The 13237-nt window shown below is 32.3% G+C and overlaps 1 protein-coding gene across 1 annotated transcript in view; it reads right to left on the bottom strand.

Annotated features, from left to right (window-relative positions):
• Positions 1 to 13237, bottom strand: part of nompB (intraflagellar transport protein 88-like protein nompB) — a 730499-nt gene that overhangs the window by 122278 nt on the left and 594984 nt on the right. Inside the window, exon 10 of the mRNA XM_089596148.1 lies at positions 3087 to 3234. Coding sequence (XP_089452274.1) covers positions 3087 to 3234 — 148 coding nt within the window. The remainder of the gene's footprint in view (positions 1 to 3086; positions 3235 to 13237) is intronic.

Genomic DNA, 13237 nt, shown 5'->3' with positions numbered 1-13237 from the left:
ACTGTTCATGCCACAAAGCGAACTTATGATTTTAAAATTTAGATATACAGTACAGACCGATTTATCATTAATTAAGTTGTTTTTTCACGTCCTGCAGGTAATAATAATATTAATCACATTACCAACAATCTGAATTGTTTTAAGTTTTTTTTGTGTCGTCATTAAAGTGAGCTAATACATTAATTCGATTGAATCACGATTGTCAACTGCTGTAAACCCTTTGATGAAAGATAATCACTTTCTAAACAAAGGTCTTGTCAAATGTTCACAATTCCTGCAAGATTCTTTTTCAATAATACTGAAAGATGCGATGATTTGTATCCAATGTAAAATTGAATAACTTACGATTACGAAAAAACGCGAAAAATGTAACGAAAAACACACAAAAGCAGAAGTAGCTGTCTTGGAGCAAATTGTTGAAAAATTTAAATCGTCCAGTGATAAGCGAGAAATAATACTATTACTCACACTTGCCCCGAGATTTTGGAAATAGACGAGATATGATGAATGAATATGGGTGTACAGAGCGTGAAGCTAGAGTTGCTGTTGATCTTGTTCAGAAGCATGGGATTCTTTCTTGGCTTGATAGAAAGAAGGCAAATCGATGTCTGACGATATAGAGCAAAGAGTAAGAGAAGACGAAGAAGACAACGTAAGTCGCGCTATGCCCAGTATGAATGATTACATTTTAGTAAAAGATGACAATGGAGATCATAAAAATAAAAAATAAAAAAGGGTTCAAAAGCGATTATTGTAGGGAAATTTAAACAAGTGGCATGTTTTATTCAAAAAAGAGAATGAAAACATGAAAATAGGTTACACAAAATTCACGCAGCTTCGACCAAAACACTGTGATTTAGCAGGTAGCAATGGAACGCATAACGTGTGCGTTTGCGTTCATCATGAAAATGTGAAGTTATTGCTACAGCCAATAAATTTAGAAAAGCTCACCAAAAATCAAGCAACACCGATGAAAGATTACAAAAATTGTATCAAAGCAATAGTATGCCAAAGCTCTACGGAAAAATGTTTTTTTAATAATTGTTTGGATTGCCCTAACACAGGAAGTTTAAAGGAATTGTTAAGGAAACTGTTGATGGCAAATGGAGTTCGTAAAGTGAAGTATGAAACGTGGGAACAAACAGATCGGTGTACAATTGCATCACATACTGTTCCAATTCATGAATATTTAGATAAATTAGGAGATAAATTGATGAAACTAAAGACTCACCATTTTGTCGCAAAAAACCATTTTGTTTACATTAAACAATTAAAAAATGAATTGAATGACGGTGAGTTCACAGTTTCCTTTGATTTCGCTGAAAACTATGCGTTTGTGATTCAAAATGCAGCTCAGTCATATCACTGGAATAATAACCAGGCTACAATTTTCGCTGTTATTATTTATTATCGTGCGAATAATGTTTTAAAACACAAAAGCTTAGCTGTAATATCTGAAAATCTCACACACGACACAGTAGCAGTCTACCAATATCAAATGATAATAATTAATTCTCTGTGTCTATTCACACCTTATATCCACGTACACGCATGCGCCTCGCTCGCTTCGTTCGCTCATAAAAAAAATTAACTTGGACCCAATAAGTACCGGACAGTAGAGTTGCCCACTGCGCATGCGTATCCAATATATCCACGTAATTACGTGAATATACGGTGCGTTTTGGTGCAAATAGACATTACGTAATTAATTATCTGAAAAAAAATTCATTCCAAAAAAAATTTATTACGTGAGTGACGGCGCAGCCCAGCATTCTTAAAACAAAACTAATTTTCAACTCCTTGCGAACTACAAAAAAAACTTTGGAATCACTGCAGAGTAACATTTTTATGCCACTGGCCATGGAAAAGGAGCGCGTGATGGTATTGGAGCGAATTTAAAGCGTGGAGCCAGGAAAACGAGTGTGCAGCTGCCTCCTGATAAGCACATTTTAACAGCAGAAGCCCTTTTTCATTGGGAAGAAATGAGTTGCAAGGAGACTCAAGTATTCTTCATTTCCAAAAGTGACTATGACGAAGTTTATGAAAAAGGAACATGTTTCGAGTGCTAAAATGGTTCCGAGAACTCTTCCGTATCACACTGTTATTCCTACAGAAGAGAATGGATCAATTTTGAAAAAAACATCTTTAAGCGAGACGTTTGATATTTTTTCGAAGTTGAAGAAAAAAAAAAAAACAAATAAATAATGATACATCAATGAACAATAAAAAAAGGAAAAAAAGGAATAATACGTTGTATAGCCTCATATTTATAATCTTATTTAATTTACTTCATCGTTATTCAAAACTAATAATAACAATCTTTCGATTAAGTCATAATCTTAGTAAAAAACTAATTTTATTTACAACCCGTCAAATTTTATAATTATTGTTGTTATTCAGTGAGACAGAAAGACCGACAGCCGACGCGTGCAGCGGCGTCGAGACTCCTGGCTGGCGCACGCGGCATGTGAATATCATTTTGCTCCACATTTAAATATTTACAAAAAACGAAAAACACCTATTTTTTTATAATCTATATCGAAGTAAAAACACCTGATCTTTCGATCTGTGTGGTCCAAAAAAATTAGAAAATTGAAGATCATGCCGAACACACGTTTTCAATTTTAATTTACATTTTTCGAGGTTATGTAAGGAAAAATCGTGAAAATTAGTAATACCATTCGAATGCTGAGGTAAAGACGTTTTAGAATGTATATGGTTGATATTTTCTTATTTATGTTTTGATGCCGAAACAACGCAGCCAAAATGTTGTGTTTAGCACTCGAGCAGGCCGCTTGCAGTGGCGCTGAGGCAGTTGAGACGAATCTCCCTATATTTGAAAAAAAGTTGAAACTCGAACTGTTTTAAGCTGGCGTTCATCAGCAGCTTTTTAGTTAGTTTTCGTAACGCTGCAAAAAAGAGCATACGGTGTTCTTAACTCGTTAAAGTCTTGTAAATGGCTGATTAAATCTTTTATTTTTTTTATATGGACCCTCGTTCTCTTCCCATGAAGTATAATTATGTAAGAAAAAAAATGCTGTACTTATCTACACTGTATAAGATTTAATTTGATTGTAACTAAGTACCATTCCGATGCGTGTTCGATGTCATCACTCAATTGGTACAGATGGCCAATTTGATAGATAGTCAACGGATCGTATTTGACAATATCCTTGAGTTTCCAAAAACACTTCATGGCTTTTTTCAGCATGCTCTTCTTTTGATAGACCAAACCTAATCAAATAAAAAAGCATTCAGTACATGATAATTCATTATATAGGGAAAAAATATAATTTAATAAAACAAAGATATTAACAGTTTTAAAGGAAACAATTTAAATTATCAATAATGCATAACTTGTTACTTCATAACTGTTCCCGAAAAACTACTTTAAAATTGATTATAGAGAGAGGTAGCTAAAAAAAAAGTTTTTTCCCAAACAATTTTCAGGCAATTTTTCTGAAGTTTTTTTACAAGATGTAAAATACGTCTTATGAATTGGAATTTGAAGATGGCTTATCAGGAGCGTGTTGCATAAAGGTTGAGCCGCGTAAAACTCGAGAGTATCAATAACTTTAATTGTTTTTCTAGTGTGAAACGTCGTTAAAATAAATATTCTAAGATAAATATAACATACATAAAGAACATGCTAGATATACGTTGGTGAGAATTTTTCTCCAGATTGAAGTATTCTGCAATAATTGTGTTCTTCATATACTGCTGCATTCATTGAGCATGATATAAGATATAAAGGTGCTATAAATGATTAATATATAATGAGTAAATAAGGGTGCTATAAATGATTGATTTTAATGAAGAGAAGAAAAATTACAATACATATAATACATTTGTAAATTATTCTTCTTTTTATAGTAAAAGTAATGGTTAAAAATGTGAGCCATCAACTTCTGTTTGTAAATGTTTTTGATAGTTTAAATGATCACGATGATTGCCTGCCATATTTTTGGTAAAACAATGATGGTTTTTAATTTTTAGTCATAATGTATTTTCTGGATAAACATAGTTTAAATTTTGGGATGCTTCATTTCGAGGAGTAAGACAACTGTGTGAATTGTGTTTATATTACATGCATGTTACTATGTAAGCATAAGAATTGTTTGCTGCATAGACAGTTGTGTGGATGTAGGTACACTTCCTTCATGAGTCTGATAAACTAACTTTTAGACTTGTTAATAATAAATTAAAATATGTAGTTTTTTTTTTGAACTAATAGTTTCTCAGTATTTATGAGATAATACAAATTTAATTATAACTAATAGCAAAAAATGTATTATTAGCTTCTAAATAGCTTATTCAAAATCATTTTACATATTTTAGTTTTGCATATGTACGTAAAGCATTAGTTCTTTTATATGACATAGTTTTCACATCTAAAACTGGTATATACATAATAGTGTTTTTCAGTTCTTTTTTTAACTATTTTTTTATTATAATATCTGTTACTATTTACTTATATAACCTGTTATCAACTTACAGCTACAACTGATCGTACTGCTGCTTCAACTTTTCTTATGCTTCGTGTTGTCCTTTCAGTGGTCTTTTAAACTACAATAATTTAAATTCATGGCTAAATAATTAATATGTTGCTATTTTTACTTAGTTGCTGTCACCAGGACCACTATTGGTGAGCCTCACTCGCTCCTTAGTGGACTCCAAAATTATTGCTGCCCATGAAGTACATCAAAATTCCCTTAGCCACATAACATATCTTTGATGTCTTTCGCGTACAATGTACTCGTAGTATGTGGGAGTCAAGAGTTGACTGAAAATTCGAAGGACAGGTGTCTGAGTAATTTTCTTTTTTCATCAAGCGTTTTTATAGGCTTTTGGAGCAGAAAAGAGAGGATGAGCTATAACGACGAGAAGTAAAACATGTTCAACAATCTGCTTACTAAGCGATAATCAAAGCAGAAACGATGGGTAGGGATGGTGATGGCCCACGTTTTTTTTTGCAATTATGCATTGAGTAAGACTATTACCAGATATTTGTTTGATGACTTGAAGATTTAGGTCAACCTAGATGTACGGTAATAATAATGACACAAGCAAACTATGATTTTACAGTATGATTTACACAATTTTAAGTCTCGCTATGAATTAATAAAGTAATATTAAAGTACAAAAGGAAATTACATTCATCGTATGTGTATATAAGCATATTGTGATATAGCAGTAACATTGCTGCACTTCCAGTATGCTACATACATGATTGGTGATATAAAACACGTGCTGTGATATACATATATACATTGAAGCATGGCGTATAAGCTTGAGTCGCTGTAGGCATATATTTCATATATTCGTATATACATACATTTTTAAACAAGGACCATTATAATTTTGCTAATCGCTTGCTTGCAGACTTGCTGCATCAACTCAGAATATAACCATAATAATATTTACTATAAAATAATTCGTAATATTCCATATTGGATCCTCGCTCGTTTTAAAACATTAGGCATGCTGTTTTATCTATTGCAAAGTACAAGGAGTTCTTTAAATCCTAAGAGCTTTCTGTAGACTATTAATTATCACCGCATATCTATTCACATTCGTTCTATCCTGACTAGCACCAATGCCACTATTGGTGAGAACTAGGAGTGCAAAAATTAGGACAAAAAAATCTCACCCTATTAGTTCCAGCACCAGGAAAATTGCTGAAGCAGACTAAAGTTCACTGTCCAATAAGATTTTTGACGTAAAAACTTTTTTAGGCACGTTGGACACGTTAATTTTAAACAAAGATGATCTTATAAGTTCCATCACAGTACGATCTAGCAACATATTTTAGTAGCTATACATTCAAAGTGTTGGAATTGACCAGCGCTTAACATGTCAGCATTTCTAGCAAAATTAAATGTAATACATGAATATGTCCTACTGGGCGTTCGCTCGTCTACGCGTTTCGCGCACCAACCTAGTGATAAATAATAATAAATCTCAGTATAAATTTTAAATGTCTTTTCTATTATTTCATAGTTGTTATTTACATGATGTGCTTGAGATGTTGTTTAACTAACTTTTATTAAACAATGATGAAGGCATAAGATTATTCGAGGTTACTGTTAATCAGATGCTAAAAATATAAAATAATTTATTAATAAAAAAAAGGGCACGCAGCAAAATCTATTAAGTTACTTAAGATTATCGCTACCTTCTTGCAGTCCAACAACAGATTCTTAAGCTGTGCAAAGCTGGTATAAGGCAGCAAGGACAGATAGTAGGAACTACTACAAATGACAATATTTGTATTATAAAAGTTTTAAGTTTGAAAATCAAGTTGTAAATACTATGTAAAAATACACTTATCTGGTCATTATGCATGGCATCTCTCTACTAAATGTTAAGATTGCATGATAATATTATAATATAACAATATGACTATAAAGTATTAGCAAAGTGATTAGCAAAAGCTTTCATATTAATTAATAAACAAATATTTTTTAATAAAAGTGAAAGAAGTAAAACACAAATACGTAAAAATGCAAAAAAGTTAACGTTATGTTTTAATTGACAAAATTATATTTTATACCAAACTTTTTAAAACTTTTGATCTTATTCTTCTTTGTTTTGAATTAAAATATTGCATGAATATTAAACTAATTTTTTAATATGTTTAAAGAATTCTGCATGGCCAATTATGTAGACACCTCACATCAAACATATTAATCTTGCAATACGCTAGAAACGCTAAAAAAATATCAGGAGCAGTTAACGAAAAGATAGTCAACGCACCTAACTTGATACATACAAAACTAAACATATACAATTACACAAATAACTTATGAATTACATCATTAATTATTAATTCTTATTATTTATAAGAATGGAAATGCTTTTTTCATTTTAGGGATAAAGTGAAATAAAATTACAAATTCATCCTACACTGACTTATTTACCATGTAAAAAATATAAAATTCTGGGAGGCTGAACGAGTATTTGAGGGGGTTATGGTAGGGATTGATCAAAACTTAATTGGGTTAAAACATTAAAAAAATTAAACGAATTAAACCCTTTTTTGTAGGAGGCTGCTCAACGCTCATCCTACTAAAATAATTATGTCACGTTGTCAAAATTTATGACCAGCCCCCAGAGGCTTAATCATAAAATTTTTATTTATTTTTAATAAAATTTTATTTATAAACTTCGTTATAGCTGTTTCAATATACTGTATCTTTATCAGATGCATCGCATATAGTGACTGAGTACAATATTCTCTCTTATTAGTATTGTTATTAGATAAGCATACGTACATAAAGGTAGGAATATAACCTCGAAAATATAGGTGTATCAATACATATAAAATTATACGTAGAACAATTACTTGAAATTTAGTAAAGATGAGTTATATAGATCTTTTTGAAAATTAAATAACTTAAAACTATTTCTTACATGAATAGTTTTAACTGTTTCTAAGAGACTTTAACAGCTTTAACGGAGGAGATTATTTAACAAAAACATAAGCTTTTTTATTTAAATAACTTTTAAGCCTTGGATGAAAACCTCACAGATTAATTCCAGATGGCTAGGAAGCTTTTCAAGAATAGTACAATACGTGATAATACTCCTACTTATTCTATAATACAAATAAATCTTCAAGTACCTAAATGATATTTTTTAATGAAATTGCACAAAGAAAATTATTCTGTTAATTTATTTATAACCTTTTGATCGTAAAAAATGTCTAAACAGTTAAAAAAAATCTTATTTCTGCCAATACAAAATTTTCTTCTACTCACAGCATTTCAAAACTTAATCCAAATTATTAACAATATCAAAAGTATTAAATTGCTTTTGAATTTCATTTTAGTACCTCCTAAAATTAAAAACTTGTTTCTGAACATGTCACTAAAAAATGTCACTGAAATAGTTAATAAGAAAGTTCAAGAAAATAAGAATACATTTTAGATATCCAATGGTATATTACAAGCTAAAACTATACTTAAGGAGGTTCGTGAATAATAATAAAATGCAGAGATCTCAATAATATAGAGTTTACTTGATAGTCTAGAATACGTAGAACTTATATGAATTTTTTCAATATCTGTTACTAGCAGCCCCCCGTCTCGGCTTCGCCCGAGACTTACTAAATAAAACACCGTAGTGTGTTGACATGTAATGTGAAACATTTTTAGTTAGAAAATTTAACACACATTCCCGATACATCTCAGAACAAAAATCTTCTTATTAAAAACATATTTTTTCGGAATCCATATAGTTTATTTGGTCAAATAATAAGGTGTAAAAATTCAAAAAAATAATTATGCTGAAAATTTATGCCATAAAATAATCGATGGCTATAAGAAGTTGTTGATTTAGTTTCTTCTGTGTAATTCACGAAAAGGGCTATTTTTTAAAGCTGTTAAGATTTTAAACCCCCAAAAAATTTATATTAAAAAAAAATTGTTTTTTCTCATTTCACACAATTTTATTACCAGAGCAACAAAGTCCTGGACCTTAAACCCATCATTTTTATTGCACCAAAAACACAAATACATTTTCTACTCATTAAAAAATCTGAAGTAGGATCTTTAACGATTTCAGAGATTGCTGTGAGGGTACAATGTACAGCTGATCTCTCACGTAATGGACTCTTTAGTTGACGATTTTGACGCTGCTGTTTCAATCTCGATAAATTTTCTGCGTCAGTTTCTTGACGCCTCAAATTGTATTCATTAGATACACTTGAGGTTTTCTTTCCAATATACCCTTTTGCGACTATTGGTATGGTTACGACTTTTATAACCCCTAAAGACTATTTTTAGTCAACTTTTTTAATTTTAATACATTTGTTGGCAAGATAGTTCGACGTTTGATGGCCCTAAAAAAGACCGGTGAGCTTCTTAAGTTAACTCTTTCTTGACTGCAGTTAACAGCAATTGTGACTGCCTGGATACCTCAGGGTGATCTTCTCTGGCTTACTGTTAAAGACCCAGACTGATTAGGAGAAAAATTACAAAGTCCGAAGCTTTGGGGCTAGTTGTAGTGCTCTTTCCCAACGTCTCCCAGTATAACGTCGAAGACGTTGATGTCTAAAGCACCTTTTTTATTTGCAGATTCAGTTGTTTTAGTGATCTTAGATGGGGAGATTGGTTAGTGATACTTGTCCAGAGGAGGCTGTCCCGTTGGCTCAAGTTTTTTTTCCTTTATAGCTGTTATAAGTTTGCCCAGCGCAGACCTTGGAGAGGATCAGTGATTCCTGGTTAAATGCTTAGAGTCGAGAGGGTAGTATAGGGTCTTTGGTCACCGGGTTTCCCAGCCTTGCGAAGAACAACTCCGCAGGTGACGTCTACCAGTGAATAGCTGACTTGGTTTAATAGTGCCCGTCTTTAGTTAATATAGTCTTTTAGTCGACAAATCGCTTCCGGAAATGGTCATAAAAATGTATTTGTTGGCAAGGTAGTTTACACTTAGGTGGCCCCTAAAATGAACCGATGAAACTGATGGTTAAGTAGGGAACGTAAATACTTATAATGGCCCTAAAAAGCGCCAGTGGTGAAACTTCCAGGCTATTCTTTATTATTATTCCTGATGATGAAGAGCTGGCTACGGGTTGCTTGATTCTTTCCCTGGGAGTCTCGATGTACGGAGACTGTGATGGAGGGAGGTACGCTGCTGACCAAAGAATATCTCGTCTCAGGTCGTTCCCCGGATAACCAACTGCTCAATTGTTCATCTTTAGACGGGAACATGTGGGTAAGCGCGTTGGGGAACGCGACGACCAAGAAAGTAGCCGGTGTGGCTTCCCATGCCCCTCAGAGCTGTTTTCCCTTGCTTACATTCGTAGCCACAAATTCTCTAACTACACCATGTGGATAGGTGGAACTGCCACCCAACTCTAAAGAGTTGGTGCAGATCATGCTCTGGCTAGATATGTCTGCTGGTAATTCTGACAGAGACGGCATCGGTTGGAAGTAATTTATTTTTCTTTGATTGCACTCGTCGAGATTCAGGGTGAAGGGACACTTAGGTCCCTGTCCCTTAAGAGAAGAGTGTCGTCCGTAACCGGGTTATCCAGCTGCAGGAGTATCACCAGCTTTCTCTGAACAGCTAGTTGAGCTGCCGAAGCTCGACTATACCACTATCGATACGCTCCGGCTTATTATAACCACACTTATTTAATTATGTTGCAGGTAGCTTCGATTTTATGTCGACGCCACCTAGCGGATTTTACTGAACTAAAGTGAAAAGCTGGCGTATTTTTGCAAAACTTTGAGCTCATTTATTGCTATTGTTATTAAATTTTTTAAGATAAAAACTATACTAAAACCATCTAGGAAGTATCATGAATCAGTGTGCAAAATTTCAGCAAAATCGGTTCAGTAGTTTTCGCGGTTAGCGATTACAACGGTTTTAGCGACTTTGCTTTATATATTAGTAAGATACATTTTTAAAAGAATTATACAAACGAAAATCATGTGACTAACATAGGCTCTTGTGGAAAGTAACCTCTTTGTCTAGCTTAAATGGACAAAACTTTTTAAAAAATGCAAATGTATTGAAAAAAATTTACCTACGAGTTAATTCTTGTTTAATTATTTGGTGAGCAATGTACAATGCAAACGTTAAACGTAAGAAAAATATTGAGTTTGTGTGGTGCATGCGGGGGTGCGTGGTAAAGGAGGCCAAGCTGCACAGGCAGACGGGACTCCCCCTTCCTCGCCCCTTTGAATGATACTCCCGAACCTTCTTAAAATCTTACTCTTACTATGATAAGTATTACTCATAAAATTTGTTTGTAACAAAATAGCTTCGAATTTGGTAATACGTTTTTTATAGTTAAAATGGTTAAATTATATGTGATCCATTGAGCACTCTTCTTGCAGAGATAATAATGGTTGACTTTAGAAGTGTCCCTACATTTTGTCTCTTAAATTTTACAGTATTCTAGTTTTTCTTGTTTAATTTTTAACAAAATATACACGTTCAACGAAATTTCTCTAAGCTTAAGAGAGTTCCTTCGTACCTAAACTTTTTGACGCATAAGATCAGCAGTATTGTAACCTGCATGACTATATATACAGATATAACGTGACATAATAACGGTAGCTGTCGAAGGAGAATTATTTTTTTCACTAATTTATTGCTTATTTCATAAGTCATTAATGAAGATAAGACTATAGCTACGTACTCACTAAGTTTTTAGCTATATTCTAAGAAATTTCCAATTAAATCTTGACGTCGATTATCCAGATGTTGCAGTTTATGTATCAGAACAGTACTAATTCTCATAAAACTGCACGTTAAAAGTTCAATAATGAAATTATCAATATTTCACTTTATAAGCCATTAAGGGACTTAAAATTTGAATCGAAGGTTTTTCATACACTAGTTAATCTCTGTTCAATAAAGTATAATCAATATGTTGACGTTAATTTTCTAAGCGAAAGAAGTCCCTTAAGCCATTGCTTGCCAATAAAAATGTTAACCATATAAAAACACTAAATTTTGACTTCTCATTTTTTATGAAAATTTATTTTATCAGTATGGGTACGGCATGCAGTAAATAAAGTATAGAAAATAATTGTATGTTCATCCACACATAGTTTATTATAGTTGTGTTTTTTTAATCTTGCTGCTTATATTTTACGATATTAAGTAATACCATTTTTTAGTTTTGTTGATAGTACATGACTGACGTGCCAAGTGTCTAGTAGGTTATAACCGTCTTATTAGTTTTGAACAGTTGATCCTATTTTTTTTTAATAAATAAATGTAACTAGACGATAAGTATTATTTGAAACAAGAGTTAGCAAAAAAAAAAAAAGAAAATATATGCCGAAATTTATGATAATTCATTAGGGGTTAGCGTGGAGACAAAAGGGGAAAAGCCCCCTACCACACACACACACACACACACACACACACACCTCCCTCTATATAGTTGTAAGGACAAGAGTGAGTCGCAATTCTCCCCACACCCTATTGGCTCTCCCTCAATCCCTCAATTTACAAAGTTGTTTGCTTCTTTTGACGTTATTTTTAATCCAACTATAATTTCCCACCATACGACCACAGCTTCCCCTCTACTTCTCCCATAGTCTCTTTATTTTTTTCAAATCACGTAGTTAATCATTTCTTGTTGTGTAACTTAACTTAAATGTATTTGGGTAGTCTCTACCTTATTAATCTATATCCTCGCTCTCCAAAGATAAAACTTTTAACTTACTGAAAATTAAACAGAATTTAAAAAATCGTGTCATCAAATGAACAAAAACAATCAAGCTTTTGGAACAAGATGTGTTCGTGTATATATATTCACAGTACAATCAAAACTTTATTCAGTTTAATTCATAAAAATTAAAGATGTTTTATTCAACCTAAAAATAAGCAATAGTACATTAACAGATATACATTTCTCAATTTTATTCCTACGTACTGCATACCATAAGGCAGCATTTACGTAAATATTTTGTAACATAATTTGACCCCCTCGCAGAACATCTTAGCCTTATAACTCTTTTAATTTTGTTTAACACGCTCAGTACCTTTTCATATTTTTTAAATATTGAAACAAAATTTTTAGTGTAAAAATTAATTACAACATTATTTTGTGTATAGTTTATCATAGCAAATTTTTAAACGAACTCTGATGTATTGCTATGGAATGCTGATTTCTTTTTTTTCCTAATTAGTTTATCAATTGTACTATGAAACATAATATATAATGTTATATTGTGAAATTATACTTTGTCAAAAAGCAACGAATAAACTCACGCCAAGACCAAAGAAAATTATGTTCTGTATGAAATAACTGTTAATAAAGATGCTTTTTTTGAATGGTAATCAATTATGGTTTAAATACTTTTGTTCTATTAGATGAAATTTGATTCTAAAACCCACAAATGAAACCAACAAAATGGCTTTCAAAAAGTTTTTTTCATGATTGTGTTTTAATAACTTCTTTTTAAAATGTTAGTTATTCAACAGAAATTTCTATCCCTAACTATTAAGTCGTTTTTTAAGAAAATTCTGATATTAAATAGATCATTTAGTCTTAACTTATGTTTCAAAGCTATTTTGTGGGATCATGCAAGCCCCATCCATATCGTAAAGTCGATTTGTTTTTATTTTTTTCTATTCTGATCCTTTTGATCCTTATAGTACACTATTTATTATATTTGAAGCCTCCCTGGTAGCACAATCTTACGCACTGGCAGTGCGTAAGTCTGCACTTGGTCTGCTTCCTGGATCTTATGTTATTCTGATGCATGGC

Source organism: Copidosoma floridanum, unplaced genomic scaffold (genome assembly GCF_036245765.1).
Source record: "Copidosoma floridanum isolate Cflo_tuat_1 unplaced genomic scaffold, Cflo_Japanese_pri ptg000030l, whole genome shotgun sequence".
In the NCBI taxonomy this organism is placed as follows: Eukaryota; Metazoa; Arthropoda; class Insecta; order Hymenoptera; family Encyrtidae; genus Copidosoma; species Copidosoma floridanum.
Note: the sequence above shows the minus strand (reverse complement) of the source record. Positions and strands in the feature narration are given on the sequence as shown.